Source organism: Rhinatrema bivittatum, unplaced genomic scaffold (assembly GCF_901001135.1).
Source record: "Rhinatrema bivittatum unplaced genomic scaffold, aRhiBiv1.1, whole genome shotgun sequence".
In the NCBI taxonomy this organism is placed as follows: domain Eukaryota; kingdom Metazoa; phylum Chordata; class Amphibia; order Gymnophiona; family Rhinatrematidae; genus Rhinatrema; species Rhinatrema bivittatum.
Genome location: NW_021820488.1, coordinates 466,789 through 490,717, shown reverse-complemented (window position 1 = coordinate 490,717; position 23,929 = coordinate 466,789). Strand labels below are relative to the sequence as shown.

Below are 23,929 nucleotides of genomic sequence, written 5' to 3'. Positions count from 1 at the left end.
ACTGCGTGCAGCAGTGGTCTATTGCTTTAGAAATAACGGAGAAAAATGACTGTCAAATGCCCCACACCTACAGGATTTCCATTTGCCACATAAATATCTACTGACTCCGTTCAAACGATGCAGTGTTAAATATGCAACCTTAATGTACGTTTAAGGCATTGTAGTATGTAGGACGGTATGACATTGTCATGCACGCGATGAATCATTTGGTAAAGTGGCACATTTAGGTTAAATCCCAAAAGCACAGAAGTGGAAATAAAGCTGCACGTCTTGAGTTCTGTGCAATGTTTAAAAGTACACACAGCAGACTAATACTCGTTCAGTATAAACTAAAATGTTTGGGTTAGGTCAATTGCTTCCCAGCAGTTCTTCTAAACGCTTACACAGTTGTGTTTCTACAAAGGCTATATAATTACTTCACAAGACACAGGATCTGACAGATCCCTGCCAGATGTGTTATACCATTGGCCCTTCTGTGACTGTATGCCCCAACTCGTGCCCTTTGCTCAGCTCACTGAGGCTTGTTGGATTTACCTTCTTTTAAAATGACTCATTTAGTTGAAGCGCATGACAGGGTGTTTTCAATTGCTGCTCCAGAACTCTGGAAGAGCTTACCTGCAGAACTCCGTCTTTTAACATGTCCAAAGCAGTTCTATTAAAGGCCTACTTATTTATAGTGGCATACGGGCAGACTATAACATTTTCTCTGAGCCATAGCTGCATTTGATGCGATTAGGCACATTTTTGTTTGCTATCTGTAAAACCTTTTATTGTTTTTAAACCAGGTTTTAATCTTATTTGTCACATTATTTTAATGTTTTAATCAATTGTCTATTCTTGTTTGGCATATTTTATTATGAACACTGAGTTGCAAATCACCTTGGGCCTTATGTATTTGGTGATTCATATATTTTGATAAAGATTTAAAATGAACCTATGAAACTCTTTCTGATATGGCCACTCCTAGAAGTTTAAGAGCATTTTGAATGACGTACAGTGACTTTGTGATGATTTTCATTAATATAGGGTAAGTCTTGCTATTTGAAATGTTTCCAAATATTCGAAGTATATCATTTTCTTTGAAACTGGCATCGTATACATTTCTTTAGGACTTAGCACTAAATGCATTATGAAAACTAAGAATAAAAAAGAAGTAGGTATTTGTTCATCATATTTATTTAAAAGCATTTCTAAATCGCCTCCCTGACCGAAAATGACTGCCCTAGGCAATTTACCATAAAACCTCCAAAACAAATTAACAAAATTAACAAACCAAATAAAAAATCATAAAAACAAAATGACTACATGCCCCCTATTCACTGACACACTACCAGAAAAAGCCAGGTCTTCAAATTTTTCCTGAAGGTCAGACAATTTACCTCTTCCTTCAAATAAAGAAGCAATTTATTTCACAGAAAGGGGACCACATGGAAAGTTTGAAATGTATAGAAGAGCAAAAGACAATTAATTGACTTAAATTGTTTTAATGTGTTCTTCTGTCATTCAAAGTAACATTGTAAAAGTAGGGATGTGCACAGCAAAAATGTTCTTTTTTTTTTTTTGTGTGTGTGTCATTTTGTTTGGGTGTTTTTAAGTTTCTTTTTATTCCATTTTGGTTTTGATTTCATCACCCTTGAAAACCATCTCCAGAAAAAGTATTTCCCCAGCATCCTCTCCAACACCGAAACAAATAATTAATTTAGTCTTTCCGCAATGGCCTTATCTTCCCTAAGTGCCCCTTTAAACTCTGGATCATCTAACAGTGCAACTGACTCACTCACAGGCTTCCTGCTTCAGATATATTTAAAAAAGTTTTTATTATGAGTTTTTACCTCTATGGCCAACTTCTTTTCAAATTCTCTTTTAGCCTGTTTTATCAGTGTTTTACATTTAACTTGCCAGTGCTTATGCTTTTTCATATTTTCTTCAGATGGATCCTTCTTCCAACTTTTGAAGGAAGATCTTTTGACAAAATAGCCTCTTTCACCTCACATTTTAGCCATATTGGCAATCATTTGGCCTTCCTTCCACCTTTCTTAATGCATAGAATGCATCCGAACTGTGCTTCTAAGATGGTATTTTACAATATCCATGCCTCTTGTACACTCTTAACCTTTGTAGCTGTACTTTTTTGTTTTTTTCTAACTGTTTTTCTTATTTTATCAAAGTTTCCCTTTTGAAAGTTTAGTGCTAGAGCCGTAGAATTACTTATTGTCCCTCTTCCAGTCATTAATTCAAATTTTCTCATGTTATGATCACTATTGCCAAGCAGCCCCACTACCATTATCCCTCTCAGCTAATCATCTGCTCTACTAAGAATTAGATTTAAAATAGCTCCCTCTCTCATTGGTTCCTGAAGCAATTGCTCTATAAAGCTGTCATTTATTCCATCCAGGAACTTCATCTCTCTAGCATGTCCTGATGTTGCAATTACCAGTCAGTATTGGGGTGATTGAAATTTCTCATTATCACTGCACTACCAATTTGTTTAGCTTCCCTAATTTCTCATAGCATTTCATCATCTGTCTCATCATTTTGGCTGGGTGGATATTAGTATACTCCTATTGCTATACTCTTTCCCCTCACACAAGGGATTTCTCCCCATAAAGATTATATTGCGCATTTAGTCTCTTGCAGGATCCTTATTCTGTTGGACTTCATGCTATCCCGGACATAAGTGCCAACCCCCCCCCCCCCCCCCCCCCACACACACACACACACACACACACACACACACCAAGTTGCTCTTCCCTATCATTGCAATATAATTTGTACCCTGGCATAGCATTATCCCATTGGCTCTCATCCTTCCACCATGTTTCTGAGATGCCAATTAAAGCTATCTCATCATTCATTGCTATTCACTTTCCCATCTTACTTCTTAGACTTCTGGCATTGACATACATATATACAAACAATTCAAAGTGTGTTTTTTGTTCGTATTAACAGTCTGCTTTTCAATTGACAGAGATGATTTGGAATCTCCTAGCCAAGAAGTGAGAAAATGTGTGTGAGAAAACTTGTCCATTCACTAGTAATATCTGAATATTTGAACTGCATGAATTCCAGAGGATTAAGATTTAACAAAATTAGTTTTCCCTTTTATTTATTTATTTATTTATTTAAGGTTTTTTTATACCGGCATTCATGAACTCGTTCACATCATGTCGGTTTACAGAAAACAGGGGTGCGGATATTTATATTAACATCAGTATATTAATTAAGCAACCTATGTGCCAATGCTCTTCTGGTACCAAATACTTTCTTTTACTGGGGGTGGGGAATTCCAAAAGAACATATATGGCCCTATTTATGGGCATAGGACCATCCTTTAGATCTAAGTTTTATGATCTTCTCAGTCATAAAAACCATGATTATCAGCAGTGACTGCAATTTATAAAACAATCCATAGTCCTCAAGCTAAGTGCATTATTGATCAGGATGCATAGACCACAAAAGTTGGATCAAGCAATCTCTAATCACTATATAGCATGGGGACTAAGTCACTCATAACTGATATCACTTAGTGCACATGCTAAAGCCATGTTAGCATGTTGCTGAATGCTAAAAATTAACATATAGGCACATACAAAATATGTAAATCGGGTGATAATGTGCTTATCAGCTACTATCATCCTATTTACTAATCCCTGCTAAATTTATAAAGGAAGCTTGGCCATGGTAAATGTAGCACCATTTGGGGGATAGGTGTTAAATGTTAGCCTGCTTCACTTTGTATCAAGCCCAGGGGCTTCTTTTGTATCAGGGAAAGTGGTGGGGATCCCTCATACTAACCAGGCCATCCATTTTGGGCGTTTAGCACAGTAAATTTCAATACATATACTGTGTGCATGCTAAAAGGCCCATACTCCCTTTAGCTGAATGCCACGGCAAGAATTCTCACAAACGCCAAAAAAAAGGATCATATCACCCCTATCCTATCCTCCAGCATCTCCATTGGCTTCCTATTAAATACAGGATTCAGTTCAAAACCAGCATGATGATACATAAGGCCCTACATAGCATCTCTCCTCTCAACTTAACCTTCCATCTCCAGCTACACACTTCCAAAAAACCGACTAGAAGGGCATACCAGAACAGACTGATCACCCAACCTGCAAAATCCTCCCTGAGGAAACGCGCACTATCCACAGAGGGCCCGTCACTCTGGAACTCGCTACCACCAGACCTGCACCTTGAACCTTGCCATACTACTTTTAAAAAGAAACTTAAGACTTGGCTCTTCATACAAGCATTCCCAGAGAGCTAAGAGCAGGAAGAACGACAATCTCAAATCAGTCACTGTCCACCACTGCCCCCCACCCCTGCATACAAGTTCCTGAAGAAATCATTTACTGAAATTTAACTTATCATATATATTCTGTTCACTGGAGTTGCACGAACGCCCCCTTTGCGCCTTCATGCTGTTGTTCTGTTTACAGCAATAATGTAATTACTAGTTGTTTTATTTTGTTTTAATTTGTTTTCTAATGGTTTTAATTGTTCTATATGTTCCATGTAAACCGCCATCCAGGCGATAGTTAATCATTTCCTTGTAAACCGGAGTGATATGTATATTATACAGGAACTTCCGGTATATAAAAGCCAAAACTAAATAAATAAATAAATAGCCTATGAATGCTGTACATGTCAATAAGTTAGTTTCTAAGATATTAATTGCATTTTTAGCATGCATGCACAATTCTTTACCTGGACTTCAGTGACTCAGCCCCATTGTCTGCTATGAGAGAATGAAAGCGTTTGTGTCAGGGATGGCCAGTCTTAAACCAGTGTCCTGTGACTTCCCAACTCAGATTTGAAAGTTGAGCTATCCAAATTCCTGGTGTATAGCATGCTTTCCAGAACAATTACTGCCTTTCTGTATTGGATCTAGCCCTACTGCAGTACATTGTACCAAAAGAAGCCATTAAGCCAATATCATTTGGCTGCAATATTTAACTTCCCTGTTCAAATCATGCTTTCTACTGATACAACAACCTTGTTTTAAATCCTACATCCTAGTACCTGTAACCAACTCCTGTTTTTGCTGTCCTTTCTTGGTGATCCATTTTTACTTCACTTCTGACCTTCATAATTCTTGATCTTTCTTCTGCTTGTTCTAAAACCTTCATTATGACCTTCTATTCCTATACCTTGACCCTACTACCTCCACATCTGACCCCAGTCTTTCTTTATCTCTTGTCTGAATTCTGCCTCACACCTAGCTCAGCTGCAAATCTAACATCCTGAAAGAGCCATCATGAGCTTTACATTCCAATGCCGTGACCTTTCTCACTAGAAGGTCACTTTCAATATACCTGGCATTATGTTAAAAGCCTTCTGAAGTCTTTCTTTTCAAAATTTTTTCTTTTCCATGAGAAGGTTAAAGGTACTCATTCTCAAGAATATAATATATATCTAAATAATATACACCCAAAATATAACGCTTAAGAACATAACCTCCAGCCAGTAAGATGAGCTATTAATGCAGTGTTTTACATGAGTCAGCTTCATGCACAGTGGGGGATTTCCAAATTTCATCCTTCAAGAACTATTCCAAATGTCCTGACAAGCATTCTTTGACAACTGATCTGTTGTGTACCCTAGGTCTTGCAAAAACTGCTGTAAGCAATATATATGGTTTAGATTAGTGATCTTGTCCCATCAGGCAAGAAATACAGTTGACTTTTCTTCTATATACCCATCATGGATGATTGAAATGCTGCTTTGGGTGCCTAAAATGAACAAAGTCAAGACCTTGGTATCCTCTAATATTGTTACTGTCCTGAGGGGCAATGTCTGTTTGACAGCATACATCTGTATTACATGGAGCAGATGGAATTTTCCATCACTTTATGATCAGTTCTTTAAAAGATTAATCTTTTCAAAAATTAGACCTTGTAATATATTAACACAAGAGGAATGTGCTACACATTTCAATCCCTCTTTTCAAAAAGAATTTTAATAGCTCATGTTATTAAAAGTGTAACATATTTACTATTTACAAGATCTAATTTCATATTCTTCAAATAAATATCTATATTCTTCATAAATATGAAAAATGATTCAGATATTGATTTATATACACTAATAATAATAGAACATTTTGAAAGAATAAGTTTGATTTACTGATTTGTTTTTTTAACTCTGAACAACAACATTTTTAATGTCTCTATAATTATGCAGCAAGACAGCATGCACATTAGGTTAAGCATAAGTGATGTTAGATTGTATTACTTTTTAATGGAGCTATGATTGTATTTTTATTTTTCATGTACAGCTCTCAAAGTGTTCGCCTTTGACACAGAGCACACCAAACACATTCACCCTCATGCACACATGGAAGAAGATTACATAAAGATCTTTCCCAGGAAAAGAGAAGCAACAGTAACCAATGGTAAGAGATGCTAATAGCAACAATGATGGGGTTTAAACATTGTTATTGACTTGGTTTGGACAGAATACATAAAGGAATATTCTGCAAAGGCAAGCATTATCATAGAAACATGATGGCAGAAAAAGACCATATGGCCTATCCTGCCCATCCATACCAACTGCCAGGGATGTGCAGAGCAAAATTTTATGTTCATATTTCTTATGTCCGAAAGGGGGTCCCACTTGCGGCCAATATGGACATAAAAAAAATCCAATGAGCTGGGTATATGTACATATGTGCAAAAAAAAAATTTAAACCCCCTCACCCTCCTTAATCCCCCCCCCAGACTTACCACAACTCCCTGGTGATCGAGCGAGGAGTGAGGACGTCATTTCTGCAATCCTTGGCGAGAAGCATGTGACGTCGGCGGCACGTCGAGTGACGCGGCGTCACGTGATTCCCGGCTCGTTCGCGCCGGACGGCTCGTTCGGCCCAAAAAGAACTTTTGGCCAGCTTGGGGGGGTCAGGAGGCCCCCCCAAGCTGGCCAAAAGTTCTTTTTGGGCCGAACGAGCCGTCCGGCGCGAACTTGCCGGGAATCACGTGACGTCGCGTCTGAGTGACGCGGCGCCACGTGATTCCCAGCGAGTTCGCGCCGGACAGCTCGTTCGGCCCAAAAAGAACTTTTGGCCAGCTTGGGGGGGCCTCCTGACCCCCCCAAGCTGGCCAAAAGTTCTTTTTGGGCCGAACGAGCCGTCCGGCGCGAACGAGCCGGGAATCACGTGACGCCGGCGTCACTCGACGTGCCGCCGACGTCACATGCTTCTCGCCAAGGATTGCAGAAATGGCGTCCTCACTCCTCGCTCCATCACCAGGGAGTTGTGGTAAGTCGGGGGGGGGGATTAAGGAGGGTGAGGGGGTTTATATTTTTATTTTGGCTCAACAATCGCGATTTCCCACATATCGAACATATCTATGTTCGATATGTGGGAAATCCGATCGTTTATGTCGAATCAATTTTTTAAGTTAAAAAAAAATATGAGTTGCGTTTTACTAATGCGGTCAATCCGAATGCACACCCCTACCAACTGCTCAGTACTATAATCCTTGCCACTTCTTCAGAGATCTCCTATGCTTGTCTCAAGCTATCTTCTTGAACTCCGATACTGTCCTTATCTCTACCACCAAAATTAGGATGCTGTTCCAGGTATCCTCCACCCTCTGTGTAAAGAAATATCTTCTTAGATTACTTCTGAATCTGCCCCTTTTCAACCTCATCTCATAACTCCTATTATAGAGCCTCCTTTCCATTGAAAGGGGACCATCTCCTGTGCATTTAGACCTTGGAGGTATTTAAATGTCTCTATCATATTGCCCCGTCCTTATACATGTGTAGATCTTTAAGTCTGTCCCCATATGCTATAGTACCCACCCTTTAAACCAACTCCATCTGGCTTATATCCTTTTAAGGATGTGGTCTCCAGAACTGTACACAGTATTCCAAATGAGGTCTCACCAGTGACTTATACCAGGGCAATATCATCTCCTGCTGGTTATTCTTATCCCTATGCACCCAAGCATCCCTCTGGATTTTGTTATCACCTTATCCACCTGTATGGCCACCATAAGAGCATTAGATAAGATCACATCCCAAATCCCGCTCTCATTTTGTATACAGAAGTTTTCCCCATACTGTACTGCTTCCTTGGGTTTTTGCAGTCCCAATGCACTCTGCACTTCTAATCACTAAATCTTAGCTGCCATTTCTTAAGCTTTGCTAGATCCTTCCTTGTGTTTTCCACATCTTCCTGGATGCCTACCCCGTTGCAGATTTTGATCTCCTCTGCAAAAATGAGATAGCACTTTCGCAATATCGCTTATGAAAATGTTGAAAAGAACTGGTTTAAGGACCACTCCCTGCAGCACGCCACTAGTAATGCCTCTCTGTTTTGCATGAACTCTCTTTACCACTATCCTTTGACTCCCACTCAACTAGCTTTTAACCTAGTTAGTCATATAAAACCATATAAAGTAATCATATAAATCAAATGCATATGTACTGCTTAATTTACTCTCAGTAGTACCTACTGTGCAGTGCACAAATTCAAATTAGAATTATAAATGTGATAACAGCTGGAATTCAGCAACAAACAGTCCGTGAGCTGTTGCTTTATTGTTTTATAAAATATTTAAATGTGGGCCAGCCTGGTAGCTTAGTGACAACACACTTCAATCTCTGAGTCAGGTCTTCCAATCCCTGAGTCATCTGGGGTAGGGGATGCTGCAGAGGCACTGATCAGAGCCTCTGGGGTAGGCAGGGTTGGTAGTGTGGGAATTGCTAGTGGCCCGATTCAGGACCCTTGATTCCAGTGTTCTGGAAGGAGACCTGGGGCATGGACTCTGGCTCAGGTTCATTACAGTAATGACCAGCTTAGGCACATTAGGTCAAGGAAATACAAATAGGAGAAAGAAAATCCCTGGGTAGTTTGGAAGGAAGGCTCATGGAGTCAAATCCCAGTCCCTGTTGTGAAAGAACTGGAAGAACAAAAGAGCTGGCGGAAACTGCAAGGTAAAAAAAAATGTAATGCAAGACTTTTCTACATGCTTCACATGTTTCTATTGATGGCAATTGTTCAATGTTTCCTGCAGATTTTCAAGCATTTATTTATTAAGCATGGCCTTTTTGATTGGCAGGAACTATTGTACTTGTATTTCTGCGGTATGACAGCATTGGTGCTTTGCTTGCGTCATCTGAAAACGCTCAAGACAAGGTGAAGAGCAAGTCTGGGTCTCAGCAAAGTGAGAGTGTGAACTCACCAGTTATAGCCGCTGCCATCAGCTCCCACCCACCAGCGCTCTATCAAATTGAGAAAATAACATTCACATTGAAACACATGAAGGTAAGATGGGCTCTTCAGCTACTGTCTAACTAAAGCAAACAGCTCTTCTAATTATTTGTTACACAACTGGCTTTAAACAACCTTAGCCATACTGCGTAAAACAGAAAGCTATATTCCTTGTCCTCTATGTACTGTAATTCTTATTTTATTGTGCTCTAATTAGGAAAAAACGAGTATGAAAGAAAGCACAATAAATACAATTAAGGCAATAATATGCTACTATTTAAAGTACTGTTAGCACAAAATATACATTAATGGCAGCAGCCAATAAGTTATTAGTATCATTAGAAAACACTCTGGGTCCCTAACTGCTCTCCATTTAGCACAGTATCTTCTTCAGTGTGAGGCTGCTTAGGAGTGAAAACACATTCAGTTTCTAGACTACAGGAATGCTCACCAGAGTCTCTTACCCAGCACTGAATATTTCTTACGTGAGAGGGTTCTTTTAAGAGTTCAGACTTTCTGAAAGGCTCTGCCAGGCTTTTCTATAGGTAGGAGAGCAGTGGGTGCTTTACTAATTTTAAAGTATTTTCAATAACATGAACACTGGTAGCCTGGCCAGCTGACTTGCCTCACTACCCCTACACCACCACACATACTTTTCTACACTTTTCCCTACCCCCTCGCCCCCTTATCCCTACCCCTAGCCCCAAGCACCCTTGGTCTGCACGCTAATGCCATTAAATATCCAATAATTCCAAATAATAAATAAATAAGCAAACTGATTAGCAGTAATGTGGAGGAACAAAAGGGAGACAGTTCTATTGATTACAACTTGAACAAGTCATGCTGAGGCAGGCTACTACAAACCAGGTTCCTGCCCCCACGAGCATATCATGTGTTGGATCCTTACAATGTGCACCAAGCTGCATCTGGATCTTAGTGATGTGTTTTGGACCCTGTCAAAAAGGGGTTTTCAACCCTGCAGAGACTGCAAGCCACCACAGCCAAGATGAAGGAATATAAAAAATACGTCAAAAACCCATGTGTGCTCCCCTGTGAATGTCAAATGTTCTGCAAGAACCAGCCAACTGGCTATGCCAAAACAAGCTAAGCCTGAACCCTCAAAACATAGCGATGCTAGAGAGTATAAGAAACAGTAAATACTTGCCCAAACCCAAGAATGACCCTTGGGGATACATCTCTTAGCTCTCAAGCCCAGACCTAGGCTTTTTACTAGACTTCCACCAAAACACAAGTCCAAGCAGTGAGTTAAACATTCTTTTCCACCTTTCTCAGCTTCATCCCTCCCATCCTCTCTTGGAAGGCAATGCAGCTCACTATACATTGGAATGAACTAAACCAATGCTTGCAGCTCATACAGAGCACTGTAGGCCACTTGATTATAAATGCAAACAGAAGTGATCAAATCACCTCAGTCCTGAAAACTGTACACTGACTCCCAACACTCTACAGCACCAAATTCAAAATTATTTTCCTAACCTACAAAACCCTCAAAGGCTTGGTTCCAACATACCTCAACAGTTCTCTACCTCTCATATCTTCACCAGGTTCTTATGCTCTCTGTCTCAGGCTCTCCTAATGGTACTGTCCTCAAGAACAATGCACCTCCCTTCACAGGATCTGCCCCCGACCCCGTGCTAAGCTTTACCACCTCACAGTCAGATCTGCCATCCTTTAGAAAACTAGTTAAGACCTGGCTCTCTGAAGAAGATTTAGTCTCCAACTGATAAATAAACCCGTCAAAAAAACTCTGTGTATACCCCCCACGTCCTTGTGCACTAATAATCAACTCTATGCCCCCTTGGCTGGGGGTCACCTTCCCAGCCCTGGGGAGCACAGGGCTCTCTCAACCAGGGTACGGGGAAAGCATCTCTGGGTCCTGTGGAATGGTGGTAGGATCACCTACAGCACCAAACTGGGCAGAAATAACCTTCCAAAAATGAAACAGTCCCCACAAAGGTTGGTGCTCCAAATAGAAGAGAGCTTACGTTCAAAATAACCAGTTCAGCAGATATACAGGAAAAACAGTAGAAATTCCAGTCACACAAAAACCACACAGACCAATAATCCTCTAACTTGTCTTCAAGCATCCAGATCTTAAAGGTCATAATAATTTCCCCCCAGGCTCTCTGCTGTTCACAAAAAGATTATGGAGGCTCTCTAGTCCTTTGCTCACAGTGCTCATACTCACAGCTCACTCAGCAGAAACCTCCGCTTTTCTCCGCTGGACAGATGCTCCAGGTCTCACTCATGAAATATTCCAGGGAAAGGGGTCTCTTCCTTTCCAGGAACCCTTCTTCCCGTTCTCCCAGCTCATGTTCATACTAGATACAGTCTTCAGACCAAACACTAAACTCTGCCAGAACTCTTTCCAAAACTCTTCCATGCCTCGAGAGAGGCATGATAATATACTCCCCTAATCTGTCCCTTCCCCTCTGGGAGAAGAACCTCCCTGTTGGTCCAGTTGCACCCCTTGACCGTCCTGAGTTAGAAGATTCCCAGTGGTAGTACATAGGAAATACTATGCCTGCTGGACAAGACCCAGCCACCACTGACCTGGTAAGAGAGTACAACAAACCCAGCTAGGCAGATTCTGCTACTACACTCACCATCCATCACTGCTACTTCAAGCTACCATTCTCTGAGGTGCAGAGACACTTAGACACTTCGGCTGACTCAGTCCGAAGTATCTGGATCTGGGCTATAGACTTGTCCATAGCCCAGATCCAGACTTCTCTGCCAACTGTTATAAAATCTGCCTTTCCCCACCCACCTGTGGCTATATGGAGTAGTTAGTGACTTATCCAGGTAAATTGACTGTCTGTGTACTTTTAGCTAGTCTGGGGTGAAGGAATGTTTTGGGAAGGTTCTGAAATAATGTACAGAAATTGAAATTTGAACTCTATGTGTAATATCATCTGGCAAAACTTTTCATGTACTAACAAAAAGCTGATACAAAGTTCCCTATGCAAATTTCAAAGGATAAGTAACATTTCTTTGAATTCCTTTAAATTCTTTTGAAATTCTGTGCTATACTCATCAGTAAAAAAAAAAAAACTATTTGAAAGAGTAAATGGCCATTTCCTGTTTGCCAGTTCCACCCCACTCAATAATTTATACACATCTGATTGCAAACTGATGTTTTAAGCTATTTACAAGCTCAGCACATGGCATATACACTATTTAAAATTGAGCATTAGCTAAAGTGTCAACAAGGTAACATGGACTATCTGACCTTCCTCTTTACGTCTCCTTGATTAAATTTTGAAAAAGACGCTCTTGTGGCATCCTTTTGTTTGTTGCTTACCTACGGTTTCACTGGATCGCCTACCCTGCTGTTTTTTGGCAACATCTAAGTAGCCCATTCATCATACCCCAGCAAGCAGATCTTCAGGCAAACCTGGCCTTCGGGCAAGATGGATCCACACTGCCCTGATGCCATCCTTGGATCAGAAGCCATCCCTCTTCCAAGATGCAACATATAAATTATGACCATACCACAAAATATATTAAGGGTATGGGTGGGAGGATTAAAAGGCTGGGATAGCAAAGGAGGCAGAATGTCACATGCCCCCCACCTTTTATCCTTTCCCAGGCCCCCATGCCACAAGCCATCAGTGGCAGGACTTTCCTGATGCTTGGCGTGAGCCACACAGGAACAGTTGTCCAAATGCATTCCATCCCCCCAGCATCACCCCCATCGGGTAAAGAGGAGGTTGGAGGCCAGACCTGGCACATGATGGCAACCAGGGCCTGGCCTAGCCACCTCTCTATACATTGCCAAGTAAACTACATTTATTTTCAAAAGTGTTCCATAGGAGTCACAGAAAATAGTGCCCAGAGCATTTTATTATTATCAACAAATATGGAAAACCATTTAAAAGGCATCCTTTTAAAGGTACTGAGGTGTGAGTCGATACCATCAGATAAGCATGAAGTTCAATCAATCACTGCACAAATGAAAATGAAAGAAATCTATATTAGATAAAGAGAAATTCCAGTAGGTTATTCACTGGCTCATAAATATTCATGCTGAAGTAGAACATTTTACCATAGCATAGCAGAATGAGATGGTATAGCACATGATGCTGGCAGATATTGCAGCGAACACATCTCATCGTCAGAGACCAAGACTTTAAGAAGGATCATATCCCTGGACGAAACATTTTCCATTATATGATTTTTTTTTAAGTGTGTTCTTCTTACACATAGATATATTATAAATGAAAATCCCATATAAATGAGTAATTGTATTGAAAAGTTTTTTTGAGTAATAAGCCCTTCTAGAAAGATATTTATCCATATATTATGCCCAGCTAGTCAATGGAAAATACAACAAAAGTCACTGCTATTATAAGCCATCAGGTGAAAAACAAACATAAAATCTTGTTCTCGCCCTGAACATAGAGGTTTTCATAATGTGCACGAGGATGTAACTGTACCAACTAATGGGCTATTGTTATTATTTTACAACTTTTAGCAAAAACGCTTACAATAGTGGAGGATGGTGCAGTCAAAACATAGTTGGGATAGAACTTTAAGCTCAGTCTTCCATTAGATTGAGAACACTCTTTTAATAAAGACAATTATTCCTATCACACTTAATATGAATTTAGCTATTCATTATGCCAGAGTGCTCTACTGTCCATTAACAGCCCATGACCTTCACTTTTGCATCCTACACACAAAAAAAAGCACATTATGAACATCAAGAGCAAATATTGAACAGATAACAGGGAAACTGACAGGAAGCAGCAGTGGTAGAGTGCAACTGTAAATACCGGTGACGTGCGGTGACATTCTAAGCAGAGGATTCAGCACAAAGTGAATGCACAATATCCCATTGCAACCCTCCTCTGCATAATCACCTCCCCACCATCACCACCAAGCATAATTGCCTAACCTTCTCTCTCCCCTACTCCTCCCTGGCATACTCATCTGACTTTCCTTCTCCACCCCTCCCCCCCCCCCCCCCTTAACCCCCATCCCAAACACGAGGATTTAACATCCCAATAAACGAGACTGAAGAGTGAGATTTTTCTGGTGCTGTGCCTGTGGTATAAATTGGAAAAATTATGAGTATTGTATTGTTTTGCAAATGAAAGGAGCAAAGCAAAATGATATTTAGTTATTATTTATTTTCATTTACGTTGTCATTCTTTAATCCCACATTAAAAGTCCTATGTTATTTCCTTCACTCTCCCCCAACACCATCCTAGGTTCCTCCCCTCCCCCCACCTGCTCCATCCTAGATCCTTTCCTGCCCTCCCCCGACCCCAGCTCCATCCTAGGACTGTTCCTCCCTTCCTCTCTGCCCACCTCCCCAGCTCCATCCCAAGTCTTTTCCTAACAGATTTTACATGAAAAAGGGCATTCAAAGTATAACTTTCTAAGCAGGGCCAGTGCTAGATTTTTTGCTGCCCTGTATGAATAAGTAGTGTGCTACTCCCCCCCCCCCCCCCCACCTTCGTGATTCATTCATTTCCCTCCAGTAATCCAAACTTTAAAATCTGAGATTCCTCCCTACCCGGGTCCACGCCCTCTCCTCTGGAACTCATGGCCAATGCAAGAGTATTAGATGCCCTAGCACCCCCCTCCCCCACTCTGGTCCTCTACACACACACACAAACACACAATTACAAATGATGCATTTATAATAACAGATTTTGCATTACAATATCATTCAGAGTAGTCTTCTGAAGTGAAAATATCCTTACAATAACCTGTATATTATATTATATTTACATGCACTGCTATGGTGCCTATTAGAAAACCTTGCAAAAATACCCTTCTGGTATTATGCCTATTGTAATGCATGATGAATATGGGCCTGACACTCAGAAATCCATGAGTAAATAATTACAATATAGCAAACCTCCCGTACCAAAACAGCACTAACTGCCTGCATTCAAACAATAGCAATCCTATCTATGAAAAAGTAACACTGCAAGTATAACACCACCTCCTAAAATACCAAAATATTAGGAAAATGGAACAAGCCAGGCTGCTAAACATCCCTACACAGAATAGCTGACCTCGGTCACACATGCAGAACACAGACAGACCATCACTTATTACAGAATAAAGAGACCATAAAGTACAAATAGAAATGTGAAGAAAACTGAACTGGACATTGCAACAAGCAATTACAGTTGAACAATGTAAAAACAGAAACATCACCATTCCTCATAAAATATCAAATAGTAAAATCAAGAAATATAAAACTTCAATCATAATAGTAAAAACCATATTTATGATGAAAAGAAATATCTCAAGACAACTGAAGAATAAACATCCAATATTTAAAAACTCATTTAAATTTTCTTAATTTCACAAAAACCAGTAAAATATTTCAAAACAACAGACACATCAAATACCCAATAATTAAAGCTAATAAGGATTAAAACAAATTTCCTACTCTCCATACCTGGAAACTGAAGTTTGTTGTGGATTAGTGATGGAGGGAGGGCATACAAATTTTCTCCTGTCTCTCTCTCTCTCATATATGCACACACACTCTTTCTTTCATACATACTCATGCTCACACACTCATGCTTCCCCTCTCGGATGCACACACTCTCTCCCTCCCACCTGCACGCGCACTCACCCACACAATGATCTTTCACACACACAGGCTTCATCTTCTTTATTTTATTCCAATTTCTCACCTGGGAGCTCCGGGCCCCCTCTTCAGTTTGGCCTCTATCGGGTCGGGATCACAAGGTGGCCTCCACTTCACGTCGGCTTCTGGTGTGATGCAGTCCACCGGCAGCCCACAGCCTCTTCTCTACTTAGGTCATTGGTGGACGAGATGGGGGTCCACAGGCTGCCCATGGCCTCACTACCTCATCTTGTTCCCTTACTTATCATCCTCTTACCTCACTACCTCAGCTCTTCCTTCCCTTTCCTTCACTATCTTTCCTCTTTCCCCCACGTTTCACCCCTTTTCTCCCTCCAGAGGCTCTTCCCTCCCTCCCTCTACATATTCCCTCCCCATCTCACTCGACCTCATTTCTTCCCCCATTCCTATCTCTCTAGAGATTCTTCTCCTTCTTATTACCTGTGGTGTAGCCACAAGTGGGCTGGGTGGGCCGTGGACTACCAATCAGCTTTGCCCAGTGCCGAGAAGAGGAGGCCTGTCGCAGGGCCATGATGGAGCTCATCCTGCATGACCTGAGAAGAAGATGCATGATGCAGGGCCATCGCAGAGCTCATTCCCGTGCAGCCTGAGTAAAGGAGGCCCAACGCAGGACTGTCATGGAGAGCATCCCGCGTGGCCTGAGAAGAGGAGGCCCGACATAGGGCTGTCACAGAGTTCATCCTGCGCGGCCCGAAAAGGTAGTCTGTCGCATCAAGGAGGCCCAGAAGAGAGGGAGAGCCCTGATAGAGTGGTGTGGGAGTGAGAAGCCAGTGTGTGTATGTGTGAGAGAGAGCATAGGAAGGAGAGCCTATATGTATGTTTGAGAGAGAGCATGGGATTGAGAAGCCTGTGTACATGTGTATCTGAGAGACAGAGCATGGTTGGGAGTGAGAAGCCTGTGTGTGTGTGTGTGTGTGTGTGTGTGTGTGTGTGTGTGTGTGTGAGTGTGAGTGTGAGTGAGAGCATGTGGGAGTGAATCTGTATGTGTTTTTGAGAGAGAGAGCATGTGGAGTGCCTGTGTGATATGTGAGAGAGAGAGAGTATGTGCGTGTGAGATCCTGTCGATGTGAGAGAGAACATGTAAGAATGAGAGCCTGTGTGTGTGTGTGTGTGTGTGTGTGTGTGTGTGTGTGTGTGTGTGTGTGGGAGTGGGAACCTGCATGTGATAGACCGTATATGAGAGTGAGAGCCTGCATGTGAGATTGGCAGCCCGGGCAAGAGAGAGTGTGTGGGAGTGGAGCCTGTATGAGGGAGGAAGGAAAGAAGATAGGGGAAGAGAGCAGAAACAGAAAGAATAAAAGAGACCTTGAAAAAGGATTTAGGAAAGACAGACACGAGGAAAAAGAGACTGTGACCATCTGATTATAAAAATAAGATCAGACAACGAAGCCCTCTGAATGTCCCACACTCCCAATTCCCGGCACTTCTGAAGCCTTACTTCAAGCTTCTGCCCTATACTGTGTTGCTTTTTGCTGCTGTGCAGATTCTGCCCATGATAATGGACCTGGGCGCTGCCTACTTCCACGATTGGCCCTGCCGTGAAAAGCCAGCCACCTGCTCCTTGCTGTTCCCCCCTCTATGGCTGCTGCAGGCTTCCTCTTCCATTACCCAATGGCCATGCTTATGACTGGAAGTCAAAAACCCAACAAAATAAAAGTCATTGTTCAGGGCAGGGGATTCACAGAAGTCCTTGAATGCCCAGACCACATGTCACATTGACAACACCATTAGCTTGGGCAGAAAAAAGCTAAGCGATCTACTATCCAAAAGTATCATAGAGAAGGAAGAAGTGTATATTCCCTGAACAAAGCAATGGCAAAACAAATAGTGCCATGTTTCCCCTATTTTTTTTTTTAATGGACCTCATTCCCACCTTCCCTCGCTCACACACACACACACACACATACAGGCACAAACAATTCTGGAAACCATAGGCTATAAAACCGGCCACCCAATGTCACCCTTGATAGTTATGACCTCATACCGCTTCTCCCCCCTTGGACTGTAAACCCTGTCTTTGGAGCTACCTCAGCTGCCGCTGACCCAGGGGGAAATCAGGAAATCGAAGCACGTGCAAGTGCACAAAATTACTGCCAGGGGGCAAGTCCTCTGAGGTCATTATTTTATTGGTTGTCTAGCCCCTTTGTCAATTGGGTTCACAGGAAGAATAGACTTTTCTTCTTTTTTTTTTAAATTCAAAAAATTGCATGCTACTTGTTAGCCAGTGTAGAGTAAATGCATTAAATTGAATTCTTAAAGACAGGACCATTAAATTAGAGCAGGTGGTGCATTCTTCAAGCCTTCGCTTGCAGAATGTTCCTGATTCCCATGCTAAGAGTCAGCCCAGAGCAGGAGGTGGGTTTTGGGGGTTTTGTCCATGGGGTTCAACGGTCTTCAACCTACTCTTGTTTACACAATTTCGGTATTTCTTTGTGGGACTCGGTGAAAGGTGACCCTTCTCCCCCCTCCCAGTAGAACTGAATTACAGAATCACATTTCTTTGGACAAACTGTCTAATACATTTCATCCCTTTCAGTTAAACAGTTTTGTTGCTTTCCAGTCAGCAGAGCAGGATTCAACCAGATGTGCTTTTTGGAAGTATTCGCCAGACACCATGAATGGCAGCTGGTCCACAGAAGGCTGTGAGCGGATAGATTCCAATGCTTCTCACACCTCTTGCACGTGCAATCATCTCACTCATTTTGCTATTCTGATGTCTTCTGGTCGCTCTATTGTAAGTATTGTTTTTTTCTCTGGGCGTTTTACCAGGCTGCATTTATACTCACAGCAACATTCAAAGTGTGCTTTAAGTTCCATTACAGTAAACATAACGAAGATGATCTCTCTCAGCACTGGGTGACAGGGTTATGAAAACTGTATATAAAAAAAAACCTGATTCATATAACACTGGTTAGATCCTTAGAATACCTGTTGCAGTTAATGTCAACTGCAAAAGAACCCAATTTCATAACCATGCACCACTGAAACAGGATACCTGAAGTTTTTAACAGTTTTACCTATGGGCAAGCAATATCAGACTCTAGATTTATATATTAATGTGCAGCATTACAATTATAGCCCTCTCTACTAATTACAGCTTAAGACAATTATTAAAAAAGGTCTTTCCCTAACTATCTGGATAAAACTATAGTCTGGATAATGGCAAGGTAACTCCGAAAAGAGTAAAGAGCAAAATGAAATATTTTTATGCTTGTACAATATCAATTCACCATAGTAATGTGTACATGAAAATTAAAAGAATACAAAATGCAGTGTATATGCTTTTAAATGCATGTAATGAATTTTGCTTCCTGAGAAGACATATATAGAGAATCAAACAAACAATTTCAGTATATAAAATCTTTTTTTTCCTATGTTTCCCACTTATATAGAGTCTATGGGGCCGATTTTAAATTTTGCGCGCGCGGGGTACATTTGTGCGCGCTACCCGGCGCGCACAAATGTACACCCGATTTTATAACATGCGTGCGCTGCCGCTCGCATGTTATCAAATCCGGGTTCGGCACGCACAAGGGGGTGCACAATTGTGCACCTTGCGTGCGCCGAGCCCTAGGGGAGGCCCGATGGCTTTCCCCATTCCCTCCAAGGCCGCTCCGAAATCGGAGCGGCCTTGGAGGGAACTTTTTTTTGGTCCCCCCCTAACTTTCCCAAACCCAACACCGACCATGATTTCCATTAATAAAGAAGTTATTTAGAGGTACAGATGGCAGTGCATTCTTCTCATGGTGTACTAGTGAATTTGTGTATGCCATCTGAACAATGTTTTTCACAAGCTGGGATCTTCCCAGTCTCCAGTGGACAGGACTGTGCACAGTCATGGTTTTGATTCATGGGCTCCGGTATCCAGGAGCTATGGATGCTATTCAGGCAGAAGTCATAGGAGGAAAAAAGAGCGACACCTGCTGGTCAGCACAAAACTATACTTCTGTTGGACATTAGAAAGAACTGTATTTCTCAGCCCGAGGACTGTATCTGGGCTACATGGAAAAGGGAGAGGGAATGAAAAATGAGTTCAGGGAATCCTGGGCATTGCTAGGGCCAAAGATCCAGCTGCACCAGATTCCAATAGGACAGGAAGGCAGAGATGCAGGAAGAAGTTGCGAGGCAACTCATGAAAATGGTTTAGCAGTGAAACACTGACACACACATTTAGAAGGATTGTTTAGAAGTGACAGGGAACTCTTCATTAAGAGAGTGTTTCTGTGATTACAGCAAAGAGCTGGGTGTTACCTATTGTCCATGTTGTCTTGAGAAAAGTAATTTTACCTCCCACCAGCTTTCCCAAGAAGAAAGAATCATAGAAATATTAATAATATAAAATTACTTTCCTTTTATAAGCTATCATGAGAATGTCAAAGCACTAAAATCAGTTTCTAAGTTGAACATGTTCAAATGTACGATAATAAATGGCTTCATTTTCAGAAGCAAGCAACTGAAAATATGGATTATAATTACACATATTAAAAAAAAAGGTCTTCCCATTCACATTCTTTTTCGGTTTTTAATTAAATTAGTTGATCTTTAGATATTGAAAATCAGCATGCACTACACACATTCACTTAGTTTCCAGTCTTCTATGTATCATTTTGCCCTTTAGCTTCACAGAAATGTTGGTAGCGTTTTATTTTTATATATATATAGATATATATATATATGTTCTGCTTCAAGTTTAGTATAGGTGAAACTACCATTTAACCTTATTTCCTTTTTCCAAGGGGGAAGAACTTTATGGTAGGGCTTACCAAACTGTGGACAAGGAAGCCATATGGGGGTCACCAAACATTCAGCTGGGGTCACAAGTGCCTGATATGTCAGCACTCTTCAGATGCCAGCAGCCTTAGTAGTGCAAGCCAGCATGAGGCCTGTGAGCAAGCCCGCGCTCACAGGCCCAGCAGCGTCACTGCCCTTGCATGAGTTTCTATGATAGCAGAAAGCCGTGCATTAAAAGGGATCAGGGCCGCTGCAGGCCCTGTAAGCTTGCACTAGCTCTTAGAGGCCCCCATGCTGACTTTCATTAGTAATACTGCTGCCGCTTGCAGATTAGTCAGTCTTAAGCCAGCCATGAGGGGAGAGGAGGAAATTGCCATTGTTCCTCTCACCTCGGCCACCACTGAATCAACCCAAGAGTAAAATGTTGCTTGCCCTCTATCCCCCTCCAGTTGTCATTCATGTTTGGCCCAGGACACAAAGAAAAATGTTGCCATTGGCCCTGGCCAAGGGTTGTTTGGAGAAGGGGCTGTTTGAAAGGATGGAGAAGATGCAGGAGAGATTTGAGGGGTTCGGATAAGGTGGAGTGATTGGCTGTGGAGGATGAGGGGAGGGAATGACAGAAGATCAACAGGGGGATGTACAAGAATTGAGGTAAGAATGGAATGTGAGTCAGAGGATAGGCGGTGATGCTGGGAGGTGAGAGAGGGGATGAGAGTGAGGAGGGAATGGGAGATGGCATGTGAGGGAGGGGGAGAGGATCAGCTGGGGGTTATAGAAAGGGCTTGGGGGTGAGAGAGGATCCGATGGATCAACTGGGCGGATGAGGTTGAGAGAGGGGGGTTCAGTGGGGATCCTCTGGAGGGGATGTAAGTCAAGAGAGGGAATTAGTTAGAATGCAGGGAGGGGGAGAGGAATGATTGCTGGAGGAAGATCAATCCCCTGCTTCTTTGGTTTTGGTTGTCCTTAGGACCATGCAAATTTTCAAGTGCTACAATGGGATCACATTGCTGAAAGTTTGGGAAACCCTGCCTTAAGGGGTTTAAGTGCTAAACTGTGGGTTAACATGTCCCTTTTAACACACATTAGCAGCGTATCTGACACTCCATCTACTAAAGGGAGAAAAGCCTTTATTGCATTCTGTGTCAAAACTGGGTTTTAATAGGACCTAACGCATCTGTGTTAAGGCCGCAAGTGATGCAAAAACTTAACTATACCTCATCCCCTCCCTGGAATGCTCCCAAAATGCCCCTTTTTCATCCAGCTAAATTTTAGACAGATAACTACTTATCCAGCTATAATTTAGATGGCTAAGTGGCTGAATGCACCATATTTGTCATTTAGATGCATAACATTTGAGTTATCCATCTAAATGGTCATTCAAATTATTTAAGAACTCATTCCCCATAAATGACTCACATCTCCCTGACATGTGCTCTAGAATGTCTCCTTCCTCCTCGCTCACGTCTCCTCAGCTGAGTTCTAAGATCTGGAATCACATAGAGCTGCTAGCTGAGCGCTGTCTGCTCCAGCCCCTGCCCTCCTGTGAGGACTGAAGGGGAAGGGGTGAGCCTGCAGGAGAGACTTCAGAGCAGAATACAATTGTTCTAATCCTTTCTCCAACCCCTCCCCCTCCATTCCCTGCAAGCTGCCTGAAGAGGAGGGGCTGAAGCAGTAAACAGTGAGGGCTTTCCAGTATTTTTCCCAATGAAATTGAAATTAGAGTGCAGGTTAATCAGCATATGTAAATGTTTATATGTAAGGCTGTATTCTGCCCATTTTAACCATACGTTGAAAGAACAGAACACACGTCTTAATGATGAGAAAGTACCTGATCTTACAAGGAGTTCAGGCGTGGTTGTCTTAGATTTTCCTTGCGATGAACTGATGATTCATTGTCGCCCATTTTTAAGCATGCTCGCCAGATAAGTACTTACATTTAAATTCCCCCAATGCAGAGCATCACCAAAACAGCTGTTGGGGCTATTTTGATGCTGTTAATTTTAAGTTAGCAACCTTGATATATGTACCCCTTGAGCCCTATGCTGATTGATTTGGAGTATACTAGAAGTATACAATATTTGATGTTGATTGCTTTTTATTTGCAATTGGAAAAAAAAAATGTACGTGATTGACTATGTGGTTTGGGATGAATGACTGAGAAGCCCAGGTTGGCCATTATCAGACCAGATGTAGTCACATCAGAAGGACTTAAAAATTCCCTGCTTGCTGGGTTTATATAGTAGCATGCTCACTTTAAAGTATAATTTGTAATATTATATCTTAGATAGATTTTAGATTTTCCTAGGCCAGGTTAAGGAAGCACAGGTCTCATTCAAGGTGTTTAGTCAGAGGTGGACTTGAGCAAAATGTCTGCTTCATTCACTCAGTTCAAGATGGGTACCAACGCAGCCTGAAGTGATTCTTCCATTTTGTATCTATTTATCTCTTGATATATAGATATACATGAGAGAGATGCTTCAATACTTGCTTTTTTGATGTGCTTTAGGTTTTTTCTCATTATTTGTAAGCCCACAGATTGTACTGTAAGTGTATTTGTGAAATCTGTGACCTAAGAGAACATGAACCCCCCCCCCCCCCCACAAAAAAAAAAAATAATTATGAAAGGCATAGCCCAACTGTGTTGTTAATCTAAAGGTATGCATATGATAGACATATTAAGAGATTACTATTTTCCCAGTGTGACTTTCTCAACACAAATAAATATATTGTTTTTCTCCTGTTGAAATAAACATGTCTGCTGTGGAAATCAATAATTTATTTTCACAGTGGGAACATTTCTTTTGTATAGAAATTGCTATGCTACCTAATTATACTTTCACCTGGGGACATTGCTGTATTGTGTACTTATCTCTTGTTTGACTATAAAATAAAAGAAACCTTTGAGAGTAGTGTTTTTTTAACAGTAATTTCCAAGGTTTATCATTATGGGAGTTTATTCAATGAATTTTGTGGCCTTGAAGACCCTAAAATGATGCTATTAACTATTGGAGGTGTGCGTTCATTTTGAAATGTCATGAAAAATGCAAAGAAAACACCATTTCATCTTGTGTCAGTTGAAAATTAAACAGAAGAAAACCCCAATGAAATCCATTGGGGATTTCTTTTCATTTCGGAATACAGCCCTGACCTAGTCTCCTACTAATGCCACCACTAAATCCCCAACGCCTACCCAAATAATACCAAATTAATAAACTCAACCACCTCCCCCCCCAGGCCTTGCATTATCCACCCACCCTCTCTGGACCAACTGTACCCAATCTGCGGGGCCACAAGAAATTGAAATGGGGCAGGATCAATTA

General features: G+C 41.5%; 1 protein-coding gene across 2 annotated transcripts in view; it reads left to right on the top strand.

Annotated features, from left to right (window-relative positions):
* ADGRL4 (adhesion G protein-coupled receptor L4) overlaps window positions 1-23,929 on the top strand; it is a 160,473-nt gene that overhangs the window by 94,289 nt on the left and 42,255 nt on the right. For both annotated transcript variants that reach the window (XM_029586094.1, XM_029586095.1), the window contains exons 8-10: window positions 6,281-6,397; window positions 9,069-9,274; window positions 18,439-18,612. In XM_029586094.1, the coding sequence (XP_029441954.1) occupies window positions 6,281-6,397; window positions 9,069-9,274; window positions 18,439-18,612 (497 nt within the window). The remainder of the gene's footprint in view (window positions 1-6,280; window positions 6,398-9,068; window positions 9,275-18,438; window positions 18,613-23,929) is intronic.